Source organism: Idiotropiscis lumnitzeri, chromosome 5, assembly GCF_059441095.1.
Source record: "Idiotropiscis lumnitzeri isolate Australia: NSW breed Sydney's pygmy pipehorse chromosome 5, RoL_Ilum_1.0, whole genome shotgun sequence".
Taxonomy (NCBI): domain Eukaryota; kingdom Metazoa; phylum Chordata; class Actinopteri; order Syngnathiformes; family Syngnathidae; genus Idiotropiscis; species Idiotropiscis lumnitzeri.
In genome coordinates, this window is record NC_142395.1 from 3,570,438 (window position 1) to 3,590,482 (window position 20,045).

General features: G+C 41.6%; 1 protein-coding gene across 1 annotated transcript; it reads left to right on the top strand.

The window, feature by feature from the left end:
- The first annotated feature begins 1,127 nt into the window (after positions 1–1,127).
- Positions 1,128–18,730, top strand: stard5 (StAR related lipid transfer domain containing 5). The gene is made up of 7 exons (XM_088295608.1): positions 1,128–1,268; positions 1,469–1,657; positions 4,212–4,261; positions 5,457–5,589; positions 8,730–8,847; positions 14,650–14,743; positions 14,870–18,730. The coding sequence occupies exons 2-7, from the start codon at positions 1,568–1,570 to the stop codon at positions 15,018–15,020; spliced, it is 636 nt and encodes a 211-aa protein (XP_088151734.1). The 5' UTR covers positions 1,128–1,268; positions 1,469–1,567; the 3' UTR covers positions 15,021–18,730.
- The last annotated feature ends 1,315 nt before the right edge of the window (positions 18,731–20,045 follow it).

The following is a 20,045-nucleotide window of genomic DNA, read 5'->3' on the forward strand; positions in this document are numbered from 1 at the left end:
TCCTCGAGAACACGAGCGGCGAGTGTTTACGATTCAAACGTCTTATGATGCCAAAATGGAGAAGCAAAATAGAAAGTGCTCAGGGGCACAAAACCGAAAAAGAAACGGAGAGGGAGAAAGACTATGCAGCCATGAAAAACAGTTTTTCAAAGTGGTTAAAAGACAGTGGGTAAGTTGTGATGTGTCAGCATAGTAAGAGCCACACATGGCTCAATAAAACGTTCAATAAAAGTTTGAAATAAAAGTGTTATATTCCCCACAAAAATGTATTTATAAGCTACATAAAAAAAATTAAATTATTATTATTATTATTATTTTATATTACACCATATGGATCGCGCTGTTACAGCACCAGTTGTTGTGCGCTACATAAATAAAGTTGTATTGTATTGTATTCATATTTTTGGGGGTAGGTGGAGGTCTGTTATGTGTCTGCATACGCGCCAGAAAGTAGGTAGTTGCCCCTCTGGTTTAGTGTATATAATGACTTTCCCCCCCTTTTCTTTTCTTGTTGGGACGCACACTAAGAATGACCAATTATTGTATTGAAAGTGTAAATATGAAAGTCAAAACTTCTTCCTACTTCCCTTTGAACATCTAAACTGCATAATGATAGCCATTATTTTTTTCTTATTCTAAATCTTTTTTTTTCACTTCCTACCATATCAAAAGCCGGACTTTGCTTTGTACTTTGACGTTGCTCATCTACTATTACTGACAGTGAATATAGACATCCTACTGTTACGTCCATGATTCCATGTTGGAATGTTGCACATGAAAAAGCGGTGCTATTGGTGAATAAGCGTCATTCATTTGCTGCTTGGAGTTGCACCAATAAGTCAACCCCCCCCCAAAAAAAATCATAAACAATCACTCAAGACCAGTTCTGAAAGGATTAAGACTGAATAACCTTTTGGGATCGTATTTGGCCCTAACTCGTCATTATGCGAATATATTTCTGCGCTAAAAGCATTAGTTAAAATTATTGTATTTCTCAGTGGACAAAGGCGCCCCTATCCACCATTGCAGCTGTTGAATTTCTTTTGAAAAATCTTCACCGGAAGTAGTGTTTCACATGCGTCGCCTCGACATCTCCCGCACCTCTACCCCCCCCCCCCCCCCAAGTGTAGTACGTGGTATATTGGTGACTTCACGTTCCATTGGGAGTATTAATATTGACAGTTATCGATAGCTGACAACTGCGCTTGCAATGTGTATTGTATTGTATTCCTCCCTTTATTTCCTCACCTTTACGAGCTTGCTGTTGGGTCAGTAATGCATAGCACGTTTCATTCATTGTGGCGAACGCTAGCTTCGGACTTACCAAACATGATCGCTTGTACAGAATTTGGCCGACGTACCTAACGTATTTTACCTACTTTACGTTTATTTTACATTTTCTTAACTCTTATTCGAGGGAGTACACGAAACACCAAAATGCACCGTTTCTTTTCGTTTTTATTTTCAGAGAGATATGTTGCTCGTGACGAAAGTTGACTAGTAAATCTACTAAGCACACCTGCTGCAGTTATTTATGATATACTGTATTTAGTTATTCCCAACTACCATGGATTATGAGCATAAAGCAAAGGTGGTGGCTGAATGCTTGCAGAGCTACAGAAACGATGAATCCGGTTGGAAGGTCTGCAAAAAATCGGTAGGTTTATACTCCTAAAATGCTCATTTACATGGAAGACAGTTAGCTACCTTGACACTCGATTGATGAAATCTAGATACCAAGATAATGCATTTTGTTGTAAAAATAAATAAATATAATTCATATAAAAGTGAGTTTTTTTCGTTTGGCAACACAAGATGTGGTATCTATGCATGTGTTCTTAAAAACAGCTTGCCAACTTCAAATTTCATTGATTTTTCGTTTGGCAACTTGGTTGCTCCCTCTCATTGGAGTCCGATGTTCCAGTTCATGGGTTGGAGATTTTTTATAGTTAGCGCGAGTGTGTTTTTCACCGTAGAGTCACGTGATATTTCCAGTTTAAAAAAATATAGGAATACTTTGGAACCTAGGCCAAACGAGTTTCTCATCCTCTTTGTACTGTGTTCATACAAAATTGGAATATGTAGCTATTAAGAGGTTACACAAATCATTCAGTGGTACGCAAGCAGCAAATAAGTTGACCGGCTTTATAATAGATGATTCAGTTTCGTCAGTTTCACGATAACATACTTTTCCAGATGAAATATTTACCCAGAAACTATTACGATTAAAGATGGTAAGACTACTACGGGAGTGCTTTACTGTGTATATACTTAATATTAATGCAGTGCTTCTCCATTATTCTTTTTAGATAATGAGGTCTGTTTTTACAAATAATGTTATAGAGTATTCTATCAATTTCTTTAAGGATCTCCTTATCGACATGTAATGCCATAGCTGCATATATAAGACGTGAGAGCCCTTCTCATTTGGCCAGCAAGACCCTACCTCTCAACGACAGATCACGTAGAAGCCATTGGTTTAATTTGTTATGGGTTCTATTAATAATTGGAGAAAAATTTGCAGTGCATCTCATGTTTTGATCTTTTGTTATCAAGATACCTAAATATCGCACTTCATTTCTTTTGGGAATGTTATACAGTTCAGATTTATCATAATTTTTAAAAGCAATATGTTCAAATTTTTTAATGTTCAAACACACATTTATATATATATATATATATATGGACTGTAAAGAGGAATCAGTTGAATTGCATCAGTTGAATTGCATTTGGACCAGGCTTGATATGTTTTAGTTTGTTTTTTCCCGTTTTTGAGTTTTCAGTGTGGCTTTGTTAATTTGCATTAATTTTTTTATTTTTTTTTTAAAAGATGTTTTTCTTGTGTGCAACATTGGAAAAACACCATGGTATTGTGTTGTAAAAATATTTTAAAACATTTTGATATTACAAGGTACCGTTTAAGATTCCACTGACTTTGTATTACATTAAGTGCAGTGGATAATACTGCTTCTAAAGATAGATGCATGCATGCATCCTAATTATATAATGCTTGTCTTGAATTCTTGTTGAGATGTATTAAAACACGGGCCACTTGCCTGAGTTGTGTGCGGGCAGTGTGGGTTCAGTTCCCACTCAGTGACGATGTCTATGTCTGCCCTGTGACTGGCTGGCGACCAGTTCAGGGTGTAGTGCGCCTTTCGCCCATAGTCAGCTGGGATAGGCTCCAGCACCCTCCCGCGACCCTGTACAGGATAAGTGATCTGGATCATGACATGACATGACATGTATTAAAAGAATGTTACACAATGTCCCATTTTTTTTTTTTTTTTACACCATACATTTTTTTTCCGCACATAAAACACCAAAAACGAAAGCACTTTGTACCCCAACAACTCGCCGACTATTTAACTTAATTGTCAACGATTTTAAGGCTCAATGTCGTTGTGATTAGTCAACTAATCTTGGCAGCCCCATTGGACAGGTATAAAAATATGATAACCATAGTCTGAAAACATTAGACCGAAACCCAAATCTTAACCTCATTAAGATACATATGCATATTAAGGCTTGCGATGTCACTGGCTTCCAAAATATTGTGAGACTTGTGCACATAAATTTTGGTGATAACAAATTGTGTTTCAAGGTCCTTTAAGGCCGGGGCACACAAGGCGCTGGTGTGAAATACTGAGCGCGGATGGCGCCTCGTGTGTGCCGGGCTTAATACAAGGAATATGATGTACTTTGTATGTATTGTTTAAAAGCTTTCAATGTGATGTGAACAATCTCCTCTCATCAAGTCTGATGACACAAGTTTTATGTCACAAACAGTCTTGGGTTTTGCAGTATTCGCGCTCTATGGTTCAAGTGACGCAATTTCTATTTTTACAATTTTTATTTTTGGCACCATTTAGATGTGTCACGGCATCTTAAGAGAGAAAACTGTAGAGAAACACCTTCAGATCAGGCTCTTTCAAATGCAGATAAAAATCTGATGCACAGTACAGTATGTGTTGATGTGAGTAAGTGTGAGTGCAGCGTCTGTAAACGGATCAGATAAACCTCATTATTGCCAGCTTGACAAAATACATTGATCACATTGGCAATAAGGCGCAAGGCATCGCATTTTAATTGCACACTTGGACCTGCAGTGTAAATCTATCTTCAAAATCACTGTCTAGTTATGTTCACAACATCTCCAAATGCCACCAGTATTTCTATGATGCTAAATATTATGTTCTTGTCTTCCACAGAATGACTTGGTTGTGTCATGGCGACCATCATCTGAGTTCCCAGGGAATGTGTGAGACACCTCAACCCCGTAAAATTATTCCATTAAAACAGTAAAACACTCTTTTGTGAGAAATGAGTAGGGTGTAAAAGCAGTACTGTTGCAGATGCAGACGTGACAAAGGAAGGTTAATCAATGTATTGCCTTTTCTGCTGAATGTCTGTAGACATTTTCAGGGTCACAAGGGATGTGGAACGGTATAGCCTCTATGCTTGCAACTCGCTCTGTCAAGCTGTATGTATTACCGTATTTTCACGACCATAACTGAACAGCATACTAGCAAATAAATGAAACAATGAAAACAAGGAACATAGAAATACAATTAACACAAAACATGTATCTCTCATGCCATTTATATCCCCAAAAGAAATAAAATTAACACAAAATATGTATTTTTTTATAGTTTTTTTTCCCATCGTGGACAGCAGCCCTTTTCTCCAGCTTTCTCCCTGCACGTACATACTAGTCTGTTGTCAACTGACTGTCTCAAACCGTGACCAACAGGAATGCTCACACCAGTCAATTCTGCAGCACTTTGTAGTCTCAAACTTTACTAACAGTGGGTGCCAACACATGTTGTAAAATACCCCTCACTCCCCCCAGTTGGGGTCAGGTGGATTACTCAAGAAAGTAACGTGTACTGATCCATGGAACTCGGTCCGTACACAAGTCACTTCCCATTATAGCGCCTCGCCCGTTTTGGAGAAAATTTTGGACTTTTAGGTGCGCCTTATGATTGCGAAAATACGGTAGCTACTATGGTAAAATTAAATAATAATGAAAAGTTTATTTTTCAAAATCCGTGCCTCAAGCATCTTGGTCGCTTATGGCCCGGTCCTGATATTTCGCATTCGGTCTGAAGTAGTCTATTGGCCCTCTTTGAAAACAGTTATTCTCCCCCATCCTCCATCCACAAAATGGGGGTCCGTCTGTTTCATCCCAGGGACCGAATGCCCATCTGTGATAACTTTAAAGTCTGAATTTTTAACCCCAACTACGAGCCATGGGACACATTGGACTGGGCCGCGGCGGGCCGCACAGATTAAAGAAAAAAAATAATTTGTATTTCTTCAGGTCTTTTCATTTTGCGTCAGTAAGTTGTTTAAAGTAGAACTTGTCCATCTTCGTTCTTTTGCTTCTGGTTGATCCTGCATTATGAAGCTGTCTCCTGGCCTCAACTGTGTTTTGTGTTTGAATTCCTCTGCAGCTATAAAGGGGATGGAGTTATAAATGACAGCCTGGAGAAGGTATGGGAGTGCCTGAAACCGGTACCGAAGGGGCTCAGAGTCAAGTGGGACAATAATGTGAAGAAGTTTGAGCTTTTGGAACAAATCACAGAGGTTTGTGTTGTTGTATTAATACTCATTTCCTCTTTGCAACTGAACTTGGAGTATGGTTGGCTTTACAAAGCTATAAACTGTTTTCAATCAATTTGGTCAAGTCATTTAACAATTCAAGGTGTCATGTTTTTGGCCTAGAGGAACCTGAATCATAAACTCATTAAATGCTCCCCCCTCCATCCTCCCTCTCCCAAATAGTGTGCACGAAAACTCTTTTTCACAATTTTTATTTTGACTTCAGAGGGAGAAATATGCCAACGCAAAAAAAAAAAAGTAAAAACCCTATCCAGATCAAAAACAAACACCTAACCGACCTAACGAATAAATAAGAGAAAACAGGAACAAAGAAAATGGCCTCTCCCTCCGACTACGGATAATCTCAACACGGTTGTCGGCACTCAAAAGATCATCTGGCCAGGTTGGAAGATGGAGGGCTCGGCGAGAGAGAGTGAGACTGGCAGCACTTGATGATTTTAAAAAGCTTGCCCAGTCCTCCATACGCAGCAACAGGAACGTTCAGGCCTGGTCACGGCATTAATCTTGCGATGGTCATTACAGAAAGGCGGAGTTTGATCAGACTTCAGCATGAGGCGTTAGGGAGAACGCCAATGATTATACTTGGAATCGCAAAATCATTATCAAGAAGATATTGCACTTGTCTCATCACAGCTCGTTTTGCTTGGTGAACATGACAGGCATGTTTCAGATGGTTCAGAGGCTTGTGATTTACCACATCAATGTCATGCTTAAGTACATTATTGGTTTGGGTGGGAATGTCACAAAAAGGGGTAAATGAGGCTCCAAATGTCAACCCTTGCCAATTTTAAAAGTTGCTCCAAATGTTCATGTAAATTCTGCAGAATTTAAGAACTACGCAGTCGTGCACAGGACACAGGACTGTGCTTGTACTCAAGCCCGTCGTCACTGGCACAATATGTAGGTGAGGGGTTGACAACAGCCACGGACGGATGTCTCTGGGGCAACAGGGGAGGACAATTCAGCACTCCTTCCACGACAATCATATCCTTTAAGCATGTTAATGTGCCATACTCTCTCTTTTTTTTCTTCCTATCTGGAGTTTAAATTACATAATTGGTTCCACTAAGCTTCCGATCAACAAGATATGGCCCTGAAAACTTGACACACACACACAAACTTGGATGCGCACAAACACACACTGAAAAATCCTTAAATCATCCATCCATTTTCTGTACTGCTTCTCCTCACAAGGGTCACGGGGGTGCTGGAGCCTATCCCAGCTATCTTCGGGTAGTAGGCGGTAGGGCTGGGCGATAAACCGAAAATTTACCGTTACCGAAATGTATTATAATGACCGACATAATTTTGGCCATGTCGGTAAATTCAGTGTCTAAAAAAAAAAGAAAAAGAAGTCTTTTCTGTCTGCGGCAATGTTCATGCCCCTTTAAGACGGCTACAGCGCGTGTCGTCACGTGACTCCACCCTTCTGAACAAGAATGTAAACAGAAGACGCGTTCGTAGCCAGCGATTCAAATCCAGAAGCGGCTGACACAGCTGAAGACGAAGTAACGTTAGTTGAAATTGTTCCTGTCGCGCTTGTCCCGAAAAGAAATTGGACATCTGTCGTTTGGAAATGTTTTGGGTTCCATAAAGACGATGTTTAAGCAAAAGAACATGAACTACAAAGTGCGTCGTAAGCACCAAAACAGCGCGTCCAACCTTTTCTTTTTCACCACCCACAACACAACCATGCTGTTGACTTGGAGCTTGTGCTAAAAGTTCAAAGTGAGAAGCAAGGTTGGAGAAGTGACAACAGCCCACTAACGGAAGCGACAGCATACGAGAGACCGTCTCAGAGGTGGACGCGATAGCCGAGCACATAGCTAAAGATATAGCTCCTCTAGTTACAGTGGAGCGCACAGGATTGAAACGCCTAATGAAAGTAGCCGACAAGAGGTACGAAAATATTTGTTGCAAACCGTACTTCCCGATATGGACAACATCGGGACGGGAGCGGAGACATGTCAAGCTTTTTGCATCCACATTCGACTTGTGGTCGAGTTGCAACATGGATCCCTATTTGAGCCTGTTTGAATGTGCAGTACATAGACGACAAGTGGCGACCGCGCACCAGAGTACTTGAGACGGCACATTTTCCTGATGGAGCGCACTTGTTTATTTGGCATTGGCATTCCATTGACATTTATTTCATTTTATTTAGCATTTTGTTTACAGGCGTCTAGCTCCTTTGCACATGGCATTATTTATATTGTTTACAAGATACCTTCACACAAATCTAGGCCTTTGCAAATGGCATTACAGCGTCTCGGCACAATCTATTTGCAGAAAAAGATTTTGTGAGAGGTACCCTTTTTCTCCTGTTCTTTGTGACATTGTTCAAATCATGCAAAGCAAGCTATTTGGAATGTTTATACAAATGATTTTTGAACTTTTATATTTCATTGAAAGTAATGTGTACCAGTTGGTCAATTAAAAAAAGCAGTTATGCATTTATTTTGATTTTGGTCCTCAGGGGGAATTTATCATGCATTTATCGTTATCGAGGTAAAATTGCCCAATTTATCGCGATATTGATTTTAGGTCATATCGCCCAACCCTAGTAGGCGGGGTACACCCTGAACTGGTTGCCAGCCAATCGCAGGGCACACAGAGACGAACAACAATCCGCGTTCACACTCACACCCAGGGGCAATTTAGAGTGTTCAATCGGCCTGCCATGCATGTTTTTGGTATGTGGGAGGAAACCGGAGTACCCGGAGGAAACCCACGCAGGCATGGGGAGAACATACAAACTCCACACAGGATGGCCGGAGCCGGGATTGAACCCACAACCGATGCTGTCTCTCACTGTGAGGCCATCGTATTAACCAGTCGGGCCACCGTGCCGCCCTTAAATCATTTACAAAAAAAGAAACTTAAATTGACCAGAGTCATAAAGGCCTCATACCTTCATCCCAGTTGTGATTCAACCTGCTTTTGTTTCGCCAGTCCTCTTCTCAGTTCAATAATAAATTATTCATTGATAGCGGTGCTGCCTTATAGTCTTTGCAGTACAGCTTTTAATGTGTGCAATACATGGTTTAATGTAAATTTTGTGTTTCTAAACAGTTCTCTGAGTCTTGTCTCCAACTCTTCTGCAGGACATCTCCATCTGCCGAACAGTCACGCCCTCAGCAGCTATGGGTATCATAGCACCTCGAGACTTTGTTGATGTTATTTTAGTCAGGCAATATGAAGATGGCACAATTTCATCAAACGGTGCGTAGTGATTCAATGGGATTCCCCATACCTAATGTGTTTTGTAATTTGAAATATTCTTTTTGGCTTAAAATAAGGGTTGGACTGATGGTCTTCTGAATGAAACAAATATAACAATGTATTTTTCTTAAAGGAGGTGACGATCCAAGATGGCCCATGTTTCACTAGCAAGCTCAGTTTATATATGTTTTGATGAAGAAACTGAAATTCGTTTTCATTTACTTTATCTACTCGTTTTGGGTGAATTGGGAAATTAGGGATGACTTTAAAAACGGCTACTTTTTATGATTAATATGGCAACGCCTCCTTCACGCCCCCATTTTTCTGCGTGAGGAACAGGTTCACCAGTGTCTTGTCAACAGTGCATTCACTGTACGTTTTCACGCACACAACGAACTCTTTAGCCGTGTATGGACAGTGGCGTCCCATGAACACTGGACAGCGTTTCTGTTCATGTTTATATTTCTTGTCGCTAAATAACCTTCATTGTGTTAGCATATCTTAGCCTGTTCGTTATTCTTTTATCAATGTTATAACTTGGCATCCAAAATGAATTTTCAGTTTTCTATAGTGTTTTGTAAAATAAATTACCCGCAAAAAATTACGACGTATACTCCGGCGCGCCTTGTAATCCAGAAAATACGGTATGTAAGTGCCAATTTTTTGCTCATCCAAGTGTCCTTTTAACTTGTGCGACTGGCAACCAGTCCATGTTGTCGTCTCCCTTTTGCTTAGCCTCCTCCCATCTCCCTGTAATCCTGTACAGGATCAATTGAATCTATGGATGAAATATTTAACAGATATGATACAAACTTCTTAATTTTGTTAATTGATTCATGTGTTGTGATAGGTGACAGTACTGCTTGGATCAATTGATTTACTTGAACATAACATGAAGGGGAAAAAAAGCCAAATTATATACCTCATTGTGTAATCATGTCCCAGATAAATGCATCATGAATTATTATTATTCGTGCTGTTTGATACCACTTTTTTTCCAGATCAATACCAGTACGAATATTCACCCTTGAGTACTAACAGAAGCCGATACCAAGTACCGAGACCATGAGTAAAAATTTAAAATGACACATTGTAGGGCTGCGGAAAAAACTTGACCTAATCGGTCGTGTCGACCACAAAACTATCGTATTTTCTCGACCATAAGGCGCACTTTAAAGTCCCAAATCTTCCCCACAACAGACGAGGCGCCCTGTACTGCAATGCTGCCTTGCGTACAGACTGAGACCCATAGATCTGTACACATTCTATTCACTCAAGCAACGGGCCTGCTGCCCCATTGAGCATTTCAGAGTGCATGTTAGCACACTGCTGGTTTAAGTCTGAGACTACTGTGCAGCAGACTGCGACAACTACATTCTCTGAATACCTCATTTGGCGATGATTTCACACAATCAGAACAGACCAATATGTACGTGCGTGAGAAAGCTGGACAAAAGGGCAGCTGTCCACAATGCCGTAGTCTTATCATTCATGTTATTGCAAGCAAGAAACATCCCAGGTTTAGATAACAGACTGAAAAAAACCACTGCCCAAATAACACCACTCACATCTCTCTCACCAGCCATCTAATTGGCTGAGGCTGATATAGCTCTTATAGCGTCAATGGTACTTCCATCGGCAAAGATGCCTCTCTTCGATGGAGAGCTAGCATGCGCGAAATAGCATGCGCGAGCTAGCATGCGCCTCATAGTACAGCGCGCCTAGTGCGTGTGTTAAATATAGAAATAGCACCCACAACTGATGCTGCGCCCTTTGATATAGCGTGTCTTTTGGCCGTGGAAATACAGTAGTTCGAAACAATGGATGGAAACTACCGTATTTTCACAACCATAGGTCGCACCGTGAAAAATGGCGCAGTCTCAGTTGCAAGTGCTATTTCTGTATTTAACATACGTAGGGCGCACCGTATTATTGGCCGCAGGTATGACACACCTTAACTTAGCAGCATGCAAGCTAAAATATAAGATAACATGCATGCTAGTATATGTTTTGAAAAATGCAACAGGAGCAAAACTGAGTTGGGTTGTACTTTATTGAAGTATTTAACTCATTTACTCCCTTAGACGTACAAAGACGTCTTTTAATGCAATGGCGCCCTCTACCAAAGACGTATAAGTACGTTTCCGGTCTTTTTTACGTCATAGTGTACATAAGGGTCTGATGCAACCTCTGACTGAGAATCAGCCTTGTCCGCATTGTGAATCATGTAAAAATCACCCAGCAGGGGGCAGAGGTTGCAAAAGATCCGCTTTGAATCTGCGCCAGAGGTAGAAATGGGGGGCGGGATCCTGGGGTAGACTTATAAGTGTGGAGAGCAGCGTGGGTATCAGCAGCATCGGCAGCACTAGCAGCAGTCGCATTAGTAGCGTTAGCAATGAAATCCTCCAAGCAAATGACGATCGAGGAATGCTTTTTTGTAAAAAAAGCTTCCTAAAAGCATCAAGGCGATGGAGACGCTTTGGTTGAGAGGATGACGCTTCGTCATCGTCACAACAAACAGGCGTCTAAAGAGGCTGCGCATGCCTTGCGGCCTGCATCGCCTGCCTTCGGACAATAGCCAAAGCAGCCGAGAGTCCTCACCAGATCCCCCCGAACGAGGAGGTAAGCGCTCGCGAGTTACCATTGAACATGTGGTTTTACCCCTCATGCTTTTATTGTACATATCATGCATCTTGCGGACAGAAAATGTCGCGTAAATGTGCCGTTAGACGCGAGCTTGCTCGCTGACTTCCTCGTCCGGCCGCCTCTATTGCACAATTACACGCGAGCGCAAGTCCTCGCCGATGAGGAAGTAAACGCTCGCAAGTTACCATTGAACATGTGGTTTTACCCCTCATGCATTTATTGTACATATCATGCATCTTGCGAGCAAAAAATGTCGCGTAAATGTGCAGTTAGACGCGAGCTTGCTCGCTGACTTTCTTGTCCGGGCGCCTATTGCACAATTACACGCGAGCGTAAGTCCTCCCCGACGAGGAAACAACAATACTGAATGGTGTTGTAATCATACATACTTTCTAAAATTCACAGATTGTGCATCCCGCGGCAAGAAAGTTCCTCCTCGTCTTGTTGGTGTCAAGAAAGGTAAATTATAATATGAAACTTCACACGCCAGCAATAAAATGCAGCAATAAATATATATTTCCAATTGTTTATATTTCTGTAATTTACAGGTTGTGCATCAGGAAGCAGTGGTTCCGGATGGCGTCACACTGGATGGCAACCGAGGAAAATCGACTTTACAGCAACCCCTGGACCATTGAATGCCGCTGCCCATTTGGAGTCTGAGGAGCCAGCTGATTTCCTGCAGCTGTTTCTCACGGATGAGCTTCTGCAGCACATCGCGGATGCCACCAATCACTTCCCAGACAATTATTTTCACACAAACCCCAGTGGACAAACACAAGCTCGCCTATTTGCCACGGACCAGCAAAGCCAGACCACAACGAAAGTGTCGGGTCTGTTTGCGCAAAGGCAAACGGAGTGAAACAAGAATGTGGTGTGAACTATGTTGTGTGCCCTTGCATCAAGGCAACTGTTTTATTTTATATCACACAAAAAAAAAAACATGTATGACACTGTAATTCATTTTTGTACATCATTCAACAGTTCAGTCGTTTTGTGTTATGTGCAAATAAATTTATTTTGTTATCAAAAACGTTTTTTGTGCTTTTTTTTGTTATTTTATAGAAGGCATGCATTATTTAGATGTTAGAGGTGTCATAAAAGCCATAAATAATAGTGTCAAAGTTCAAATTATGGTCGAAATGCATCAGTTTACAAAAAGCTCATTTTCTCAGTTTTTTCCCCAGGGATTGGAGTTTTCATGAAATTTAGCTATTTTCAAATGCCGATTGCTCAAGAATGGAAAAAGATAGAAACAACCTTTTTTTTCTGTTGAAAGCAGAGAGTCTCATCTTTCTTTTGGTGTGCTCCATGTCTATATAGCATTAGAATACAATATTCTGTGGGCCTTGCAATATTAGTCAAAACCCAGGAAAACGCTGGGATTGAGCGGGTTGCTCCAGTGAAAATGGTTGGTATTTAATGAGTTAATAATGTACTCATGTTATTTATTTATCAATCCTTATCCTCAAAAGTCCTCATTCCTGCACGGCAGATTCCCTCTCGTCATTGTCAACGGCCCATCAAAGATGATACAAGTTATTGTGACAATTCAAGCGTCAGTGCAAGCAAACACACTAACGTCACAGTTTGTTTGTTTCTTAGACATGTAATAGTTTGTGATCCCAAGCACTCAATGGAATAATCGTTATGATAATCAATTCCAAAAAGGTTTGTAACACCCCTAGATAATTTTGAACAAAGACCTTTCACATTATGTCAAACAGTGTCAACTACTGGCAAGCAAGACTTCAATGTCATTTTTTTTTTTTTTTATGCCTTAAGTACCGGTGGATGGTATCTGCATCTTTGATGAGTACATGATAACTTGGAATAAGCTATGGATACCTGGTATCGGTACAAACCCATCCCTATTATTAATACAAGTAGAAAATGTAAATGTTCAAAACAAAGATTGGAAGATGCTGGGCGATATGGCTGAAAACTATATCAGTAGGCATGTATGTCATATCGGTTGATATTGATATATATCGAATTATTATTATTATTATATTGTTTTTTTTTTTTTGTTTTTTTTTTATGATTGTTGCGGAGAGCTGGGGCTGTATGTGAATTTAGGTGGGTTCACTGGAGCGCCGCATCCAAACAGTCACTCGAATCAAAGAGCGTGACCGGGCACAGGGATAGAGAACAACGTAGCTTTAATCGCACTCCAATCAATTCAACAGAGCTCAATAATGGCGCATACACGACGACGAAAAGTGTACCAATCGCGCATCCGCAGCTAACGGCTGATGGACTCGATACGTCTCTCTTAGGACCGCTTAGTTATCCAACAATATGCCCGACATAATTTAACGTAAATACAATGACCTATTACTGCCCGAAAACATGCCAGTTGTTAAATGTGCAAATTAAACAGCAAACCAATACCTGTATAAACAGAGCAGTAATGAGGAATTTACAACAACTATTGAAAATAAAACAGGGAAAAGGGCTGAATTCCGATTTGTCTTATTTTAAAATGTACAACGCACGCCCGCCTCCCTTGAGACGGAACAATTCTGGTGCTACGGGCCGTTTCGTCCAGCGCGTGTCCGCGGAGAGTGCTTGTTAGCGGCTTCACTGCAATGTACGCCCGCCTCCCTTGCGACGGAGATCTGGTGTGCTGCTGCTACGGGCCGTTTTTTCCCATGCGTGTCCGCGGTGGGTGCACGACCCGTGCGTGTCCGCGGTGGGTACTAGTTAGCGGCTTCATTGCTACGTACGCCCGCCTCCCATGCGACGGAGGTCGCGTGTACTAGAGCTCCAGGCCGTTTTGTCCCGTGTGTGTGCGGGAGGGAGTGCTTGTTATCGGCCTAACTATTAAGCAAGCGTTTTTTCAAGTTGGTCGGTAAGTCCACCTTAGCCACCTGTTTTTTTGTTTTGTTTTGAGTCACGCTAGCTCCGCGGCGCATGCGTAAACCTCAGGTTGTATTTCCTCAATGGGAGGGAGTTTGTGACGAGTAGGGCAGTGATAGGTCGAATTTGCTCCGTTGTTTTTTTTTGGGAGGGATCGATAATTTATCAATACTATTCTCTATTGATATCACTCACCCAACTATCGCGATACATATCGATATCGAATTATCTTCACTGCCCTAGGAACACTTATGTGTGTGAACATGAGTGCGTGTTCTGTGTCTTACCAACCAGCCACTAACGTGATTCATCAAGGCTGCCCCATTCAGTCTGGCTACGTGAGAGGGTTCAACCATCCGTGTGGCTGCATCTGTGTTCCCAAATCAACGTAAGTGTATTGAGTACATGCTGGTCAGTATTTGGTTGATCAGCTATAGCTGCATCTATCTCTGCCTTGCAATAAGTGTCTATGTTCTCATGCAGTGTAGAAAAATCTTTCCTTCTCTCGTTGCAGAGACCCCAACAAAACACAGGTCCTCACATTCTTCCAGACTGACCTTGGTGGCTTACTACCACGCTCTGTGGTTGACTCCTTTTTCCCCTCCAGCATGACAGAGTTCTACAGCAACCTGACCAAGGCTGTTAAATCTCTCAAAGACCTATAAAATTCCATCCATTGTATATCTGTCTTGTCATAATTAGGGTGGTGGGTGAGCTGGACACTATTGCAACTGACAAGCAAGGCGGGTTACAGCCTTGAATGGTAGCCAGTCAATTGCCGGGATCATACAGTGTTGTCCAAAAATATAGTATAATGAGACACAAGTTCAGAAGTGCAGCTATTATTTTATGCTGTTTAAATCTAGATGTGTGTTAAACGACACAGAACCTACTAACTTTTTGAGTGAGAAAAAGTATTTGAGCAGTCATTTTTATTAAATTAACTTAAAGTAGATCATTTAATATTTGGTTGCATAACTAAGTGGTTGTCAACCTTTTCCCCGCCACGGACTGTCTCGTACAAGGCCATACATACCCTTCACGGACCACCACCCAGTTCGCCATTGCATGCCAGTACAGGATCGCGACAGGAGGTGTGTGGCAGGAGGTAGTTGGGGGTCAGTGGGTGTGTTTGGGGGTTCAGGGCGGGATTGGGTTTGGGAGGGCGGTGCATTGTTACAACAAACGTAATCCACAGTTTATTTTCCCACCAATAGTGAATGACTTTTTAGCCTTAGCAATACGGTTATCCACCAAGAGTGATCCTTCAAGGCACTTAAATGTGTTGATGAATCGGTTTTGAAGGCTTAATTGAATTGTTGGAGAGCAGTTTGATGCATATTGTGCAAAGCGGGCTTGGTGCTTGCAAATCACATGTTGTGTTGAATCCATATTTCATGAAGGTCTCCTGGTATAGTCTGTGAAATGCATTTGTCTTTTTCTTCTTGGACACATGCTCTTGTGTTGAATCCTTATTGGGCCTTTTCCCCAATGCAAAGAAATTTTCCAAATACTTTTTTCACCCGATTTTCTAGCTTTTGGGTTTAATATTACCGTTACGCAAACAAGACATACATCATGAGTCTGTAAAATAGTTTTTAGCATTGTTTAATAAATTAGTTGGAAGTGCTGTAAGATTTTTTTTTTCTTATCTGTGCGCCTTGGTCCAAATTGGCCGCAGCCCAGTACCGGTCTACGGCCCTTGTTTGTTTCTAGGGGGTTCTCTCTTTGTTCTCGCCTTCAGTTGGTAAAATGCATGCTTTTTTGGGTTAAAATTTGGTGAACAACTTGGCAAGTCAAAGACCTTCTTCCATGATGCCTAGGTTGTCCGATCCCTGAAACTAGCTCTCCCTGAATTTTGGCGGGTTGTCCTGGTTGACACGCTTCTACAACATTGCATGGACATCAGAGACAGCGTCTCTCAATTGCCGTGGTCCCTCTTTTAAGTTCCAACTGCAGAGGAATCGCACTCCTCAGCCTCTCTGGTAAGGTCTATTCAGGGGTGTTCGAGAGAAGGGTCCGTTGGGGGATCGAATTCTTGGATTCACAACGAGCAATGTGGTTTTCTTTCCAGTACTGGAACTGTGGACCAACTCTACACAATTGGTCCTTGAAGGGGGAATCGGAGTATGCCAAACAGTCTGCATATGAGGACTCGGAAAAGGTGTTTGACCGTGTTTCTCAGGGAGTTCTGTGGGTGTATGGGGGGGTGCTTCGGGAGTACAGGATACCTCGCCCCCTAATACGGGCTGTTTGGTCCCTGTACCGCTGATGTCAGAGTTTGGATCTTATTGCCAGCAGTAAGTCTGATTCGTTTCCAGTGAGGGTTGAACTCTGCCATGGTTGCCCTTTGTCACAGATTCTGTTCATAACTTTTATGGACAGAATTTCTATTTCTATTCTATTCTTCTAGGTGTTGCGGGGGTCCTGTTTGGTGGCATCAGTATTGCATCTCTGCTTTTTACAGAGGGTGTGGTACTGTTGGCTTCTTCAAGCCGTGATCTCCAACTCTCACTGGAGCGGTTCGCAAATCTGAGAGTGCGGGGATGAGATTATGCCCAAACCAGAGCGGTTCAAGTATCTTGGGGTCTTGCTCATGACTCAGAATAGAAGAGAGCATGAGATTGACGGGTGGATCGGTGCAGCGTCTGCTGTGATGCAGTCGCTGTATGTTGTCGGGGTGAAGAAAGAGCTGAGTCCAAAGTCGAAATTCTCAATCTGCTTGTCGAGCTACGTCCCTACCCTCACCTATGGACATGAGCTGCGTGTTGTCACCGAAAGAACAATATCCCAGATACAAGCGTCCGAAATGAGTTTCCTCCGCGGGGTGTCCGGGCCCTCCCTTAGAAATAGGGTGTGAAGCTCGGTCATCCAGAAGGAAACAGAATTGAGCACTTGCTCCTCCACGTTGAGAGGATTCAGATTAGGTGGCTCGAACGCCTCGCTGGTGAAGTGTTCCGAGCATGTCCCACTGGGAGGAGGCCACGAGAACAACCCAGGATATGCTGGAGAGACTATGTCTCCTGGCTGGCCTGGGCACATCCTTAGTTCCCTCCGGGAGAGTTGGAAGACGTGGCTGTGGAGTGGGAAGTCTGGGCTTTTCTGCTGAAGCCGCTACCTCTGCGATCCAACCCCGGATAAGCGGAAGTTGATGGATGGTATGGTCAGGATGTTTCTTCTCTTAAAGTCTTCTACAAACAGTGAATTGATTGTGATGCCTTCAGTCAGGCAAGTTTCCTAAACCACTGAAAGTAGGCACCATCAAGCCCCTTCTTAAAAAAAAAAAAAAGCGAGAGAGACAGAGAGAATCCTGCATGTGTCCTACATACATGACAAAATTTAATGATTGAATATAAACCCAGTAGGTCTCCAACATCTGCAGGCTTGGGTCATTTAGTGGAGCCCACAGTTCAAAGTAAACATGGTGAAGCTCCATTTAGCTGTTATGCTGCACAAAAAGGGAATAAGCTGCCAACAGAAGTGAAGTCAGCCCCGAGTCTAAATACTTTAAGATCCGGTTTAAAAGCCTTGGTTTATTTTTTTTTCTTTTAGGTATTTTATAAAGTCACATTTATTTCACATTACCTTGTAATGTTTTTAAAGTTATCTGTTTATGTCGTCAACGTACATTCTAGTAATTTTTGTAAGCTGCGCAACGCTGCTATCTGTTGTGTTTCTAAATGCATGTCTGTGTCGTGGCTTTGCTTGTGTGGAGCACATGGAGTTGTCTTGTGTATGAACTGCTATAAAATTAAAACTGCCTTGCCTTGCCTTGAAGTTAGAAAAGTGCTATACAAGTGTGTGCCCCATTCACCCCTACCCTGTTTGGAGGGATTGTTGTCTTTTGGTGTTTCTTCACAGCTTACAATGTTTCTGTCAACAACTACCGTTGATACCCGTGGTCAACCTGTTTGATGTCAGTTGCTCAATAGACCAGTAGTTTCTTTCTTTTTCAGAGCATTCCATATTTTTGTATAAGCTTGGCCCAATTTTTGTGCAATAGCTTTGTTAGATTTTTACCTCTTCTATTAGTTTCTAATTTGTTTGCTTTTATTCCCCATTGACTGCTCTTGTTTGCTTCACGCTTGCTTAAAAGCAAATGCAGTTTTCACAGTTGAAATCCAAAGCAAGAACCAAGCACCTTCTGATTTTTAGGCAATCTATCTAAAAGGCTACACCTGAGCAACTTGGAACACCCATCAGCCACATGTTCCAATACTTTTGCTCACTTGAAAAGTGGGCGGCTTCAAACAAAAGGTGCTCTCTGTGTGTGCGTGCGTGTGTGTGGGGGGGTGTGTGCGGGGGTGGGTGTGTGTGTGTGTTGTTTTCACACATCTATATATAAATGCCATGAAATAAAAGCTGGAATTCTGAACTGTTTTGTGTCATTTTTTTTTATCTGAAACACAATTCTCTTCAGTGTTTTACAAAAACAAAGGAAATGACCTTGTCATATTAATACTTTTGGAGTGAACTGTATTTCTTTGAAATGTGGGAGTCAGTTGGTGTAACTGGAGAAAACCCGCGCTACACAACTGTGGGGCATACATGCTAAACCGCAGGCTGCCATACTTCCCATCTTTTGAATTTCATACATATTTTAGAGACAGAGACTCGAGAATGCTTAAATGGCAAGGTGAGGGCGCATGGCATTAAAGCACCAGTTGGGATATTTACAAAGAAGTGGGAATGTGTAGATGTGCACATTTGTTTGGATGAGCATTGATCCCAGTTTTTTGACCAACCACATGTCTTCCAATTTGTAACTCAACAGCCGAAATGATACGTTCCAATGCGGTCACACAATACCCTGTCTTTACCACAACGAAATTGGTCCATTTAAGTGCCCTACTTTTTTGTTTTAGCCACTCAAACAGATGCTTCCCAGAATGAGAACAACGCATTGCCACACAGCACTGAGGCATTTCACTGAATAATGCTAATTTAATGGCAGTTAAGCAGCTCCCCGTGCAATCAGCACTGCAGTATAATGGCGACGGTCGACTCGTCATTCTGTAAATGACATAATTCCCAAAGAATACCGTAGATTGACGGACAAAAGTATTTTTGTTGTTAGGCCGTTGCTATAGGTTTAACTATGAATCTAGGACGTTTGTGTTAAAAAAGCTTACATGAATATTCTTAAAATATTTATTCCTCAAAATACAGTTGGTCAAGTTTACTTCACACTTTTAGGGGAGGGTTAATTTAGTACTGACGTCATTTTAATATGCAGACCTATTATATAAGTGCCAATGTTAAGCTCATTCAAGTCTCCCTTTACGCACTGTGCTAAGCGGAGAAAAAGGGATGATTTTATTTCTCGCTAGTTTGCAGTTTCTATACCTGCGTTTTACTTTAGGAATCTTTCTGAGTTGACCTGAAATATTTGGACTTCAGCAAAGGAGTCACTGTTAATAGGCAGTATCCAACTTTTGTTGTGATAAACAGTAATAAAAAAAAAAAAAAGAAAGGAAAAGACGAAGACGCTGTCAAATTAGTCAACAACAGTTTTGTTACTGTGAGCATATATTGAAATAATATTGAATAAAATATTGCTACAGCAATAAAAGCATTTTGGTGTAAACTTCGGATAGACTCTTAAATTATCTCAGCTGACATTGTATAGCATCATTTTATGTGTCAAATGCTGCCCACTTAGCATTCATTGCAGTCTGGTCATCCTGGAA

What these genes read in the sequence shown, in the direction of transcription:
- stard5 (XM_088295608.1), top strand. Translation starts at nt 1,568, where the DNA reads ATGGATTATGAGCATAAAGCAAAGGTGGTGGCTGAATGCTTGCAGAGC. An exon ending in TCTGAGTTCCCAGGGAATGT is followed by an intron (nt 4,262 to 5,456) that starts GTGAGACACCTC and finishes ATTCCTCTGCAG; the next exon opens with CTATAAAGGGGATGGAGTTA. An exon ending in ATCTGTGTTCCCAAATCAAC is followed by an intron (nt 14,744 to 14,869) that starts GTAAGTGTATTG and finishes CTCTCGTTGCAG; the next exon opens with AGACCCCAACAAAACACAGG.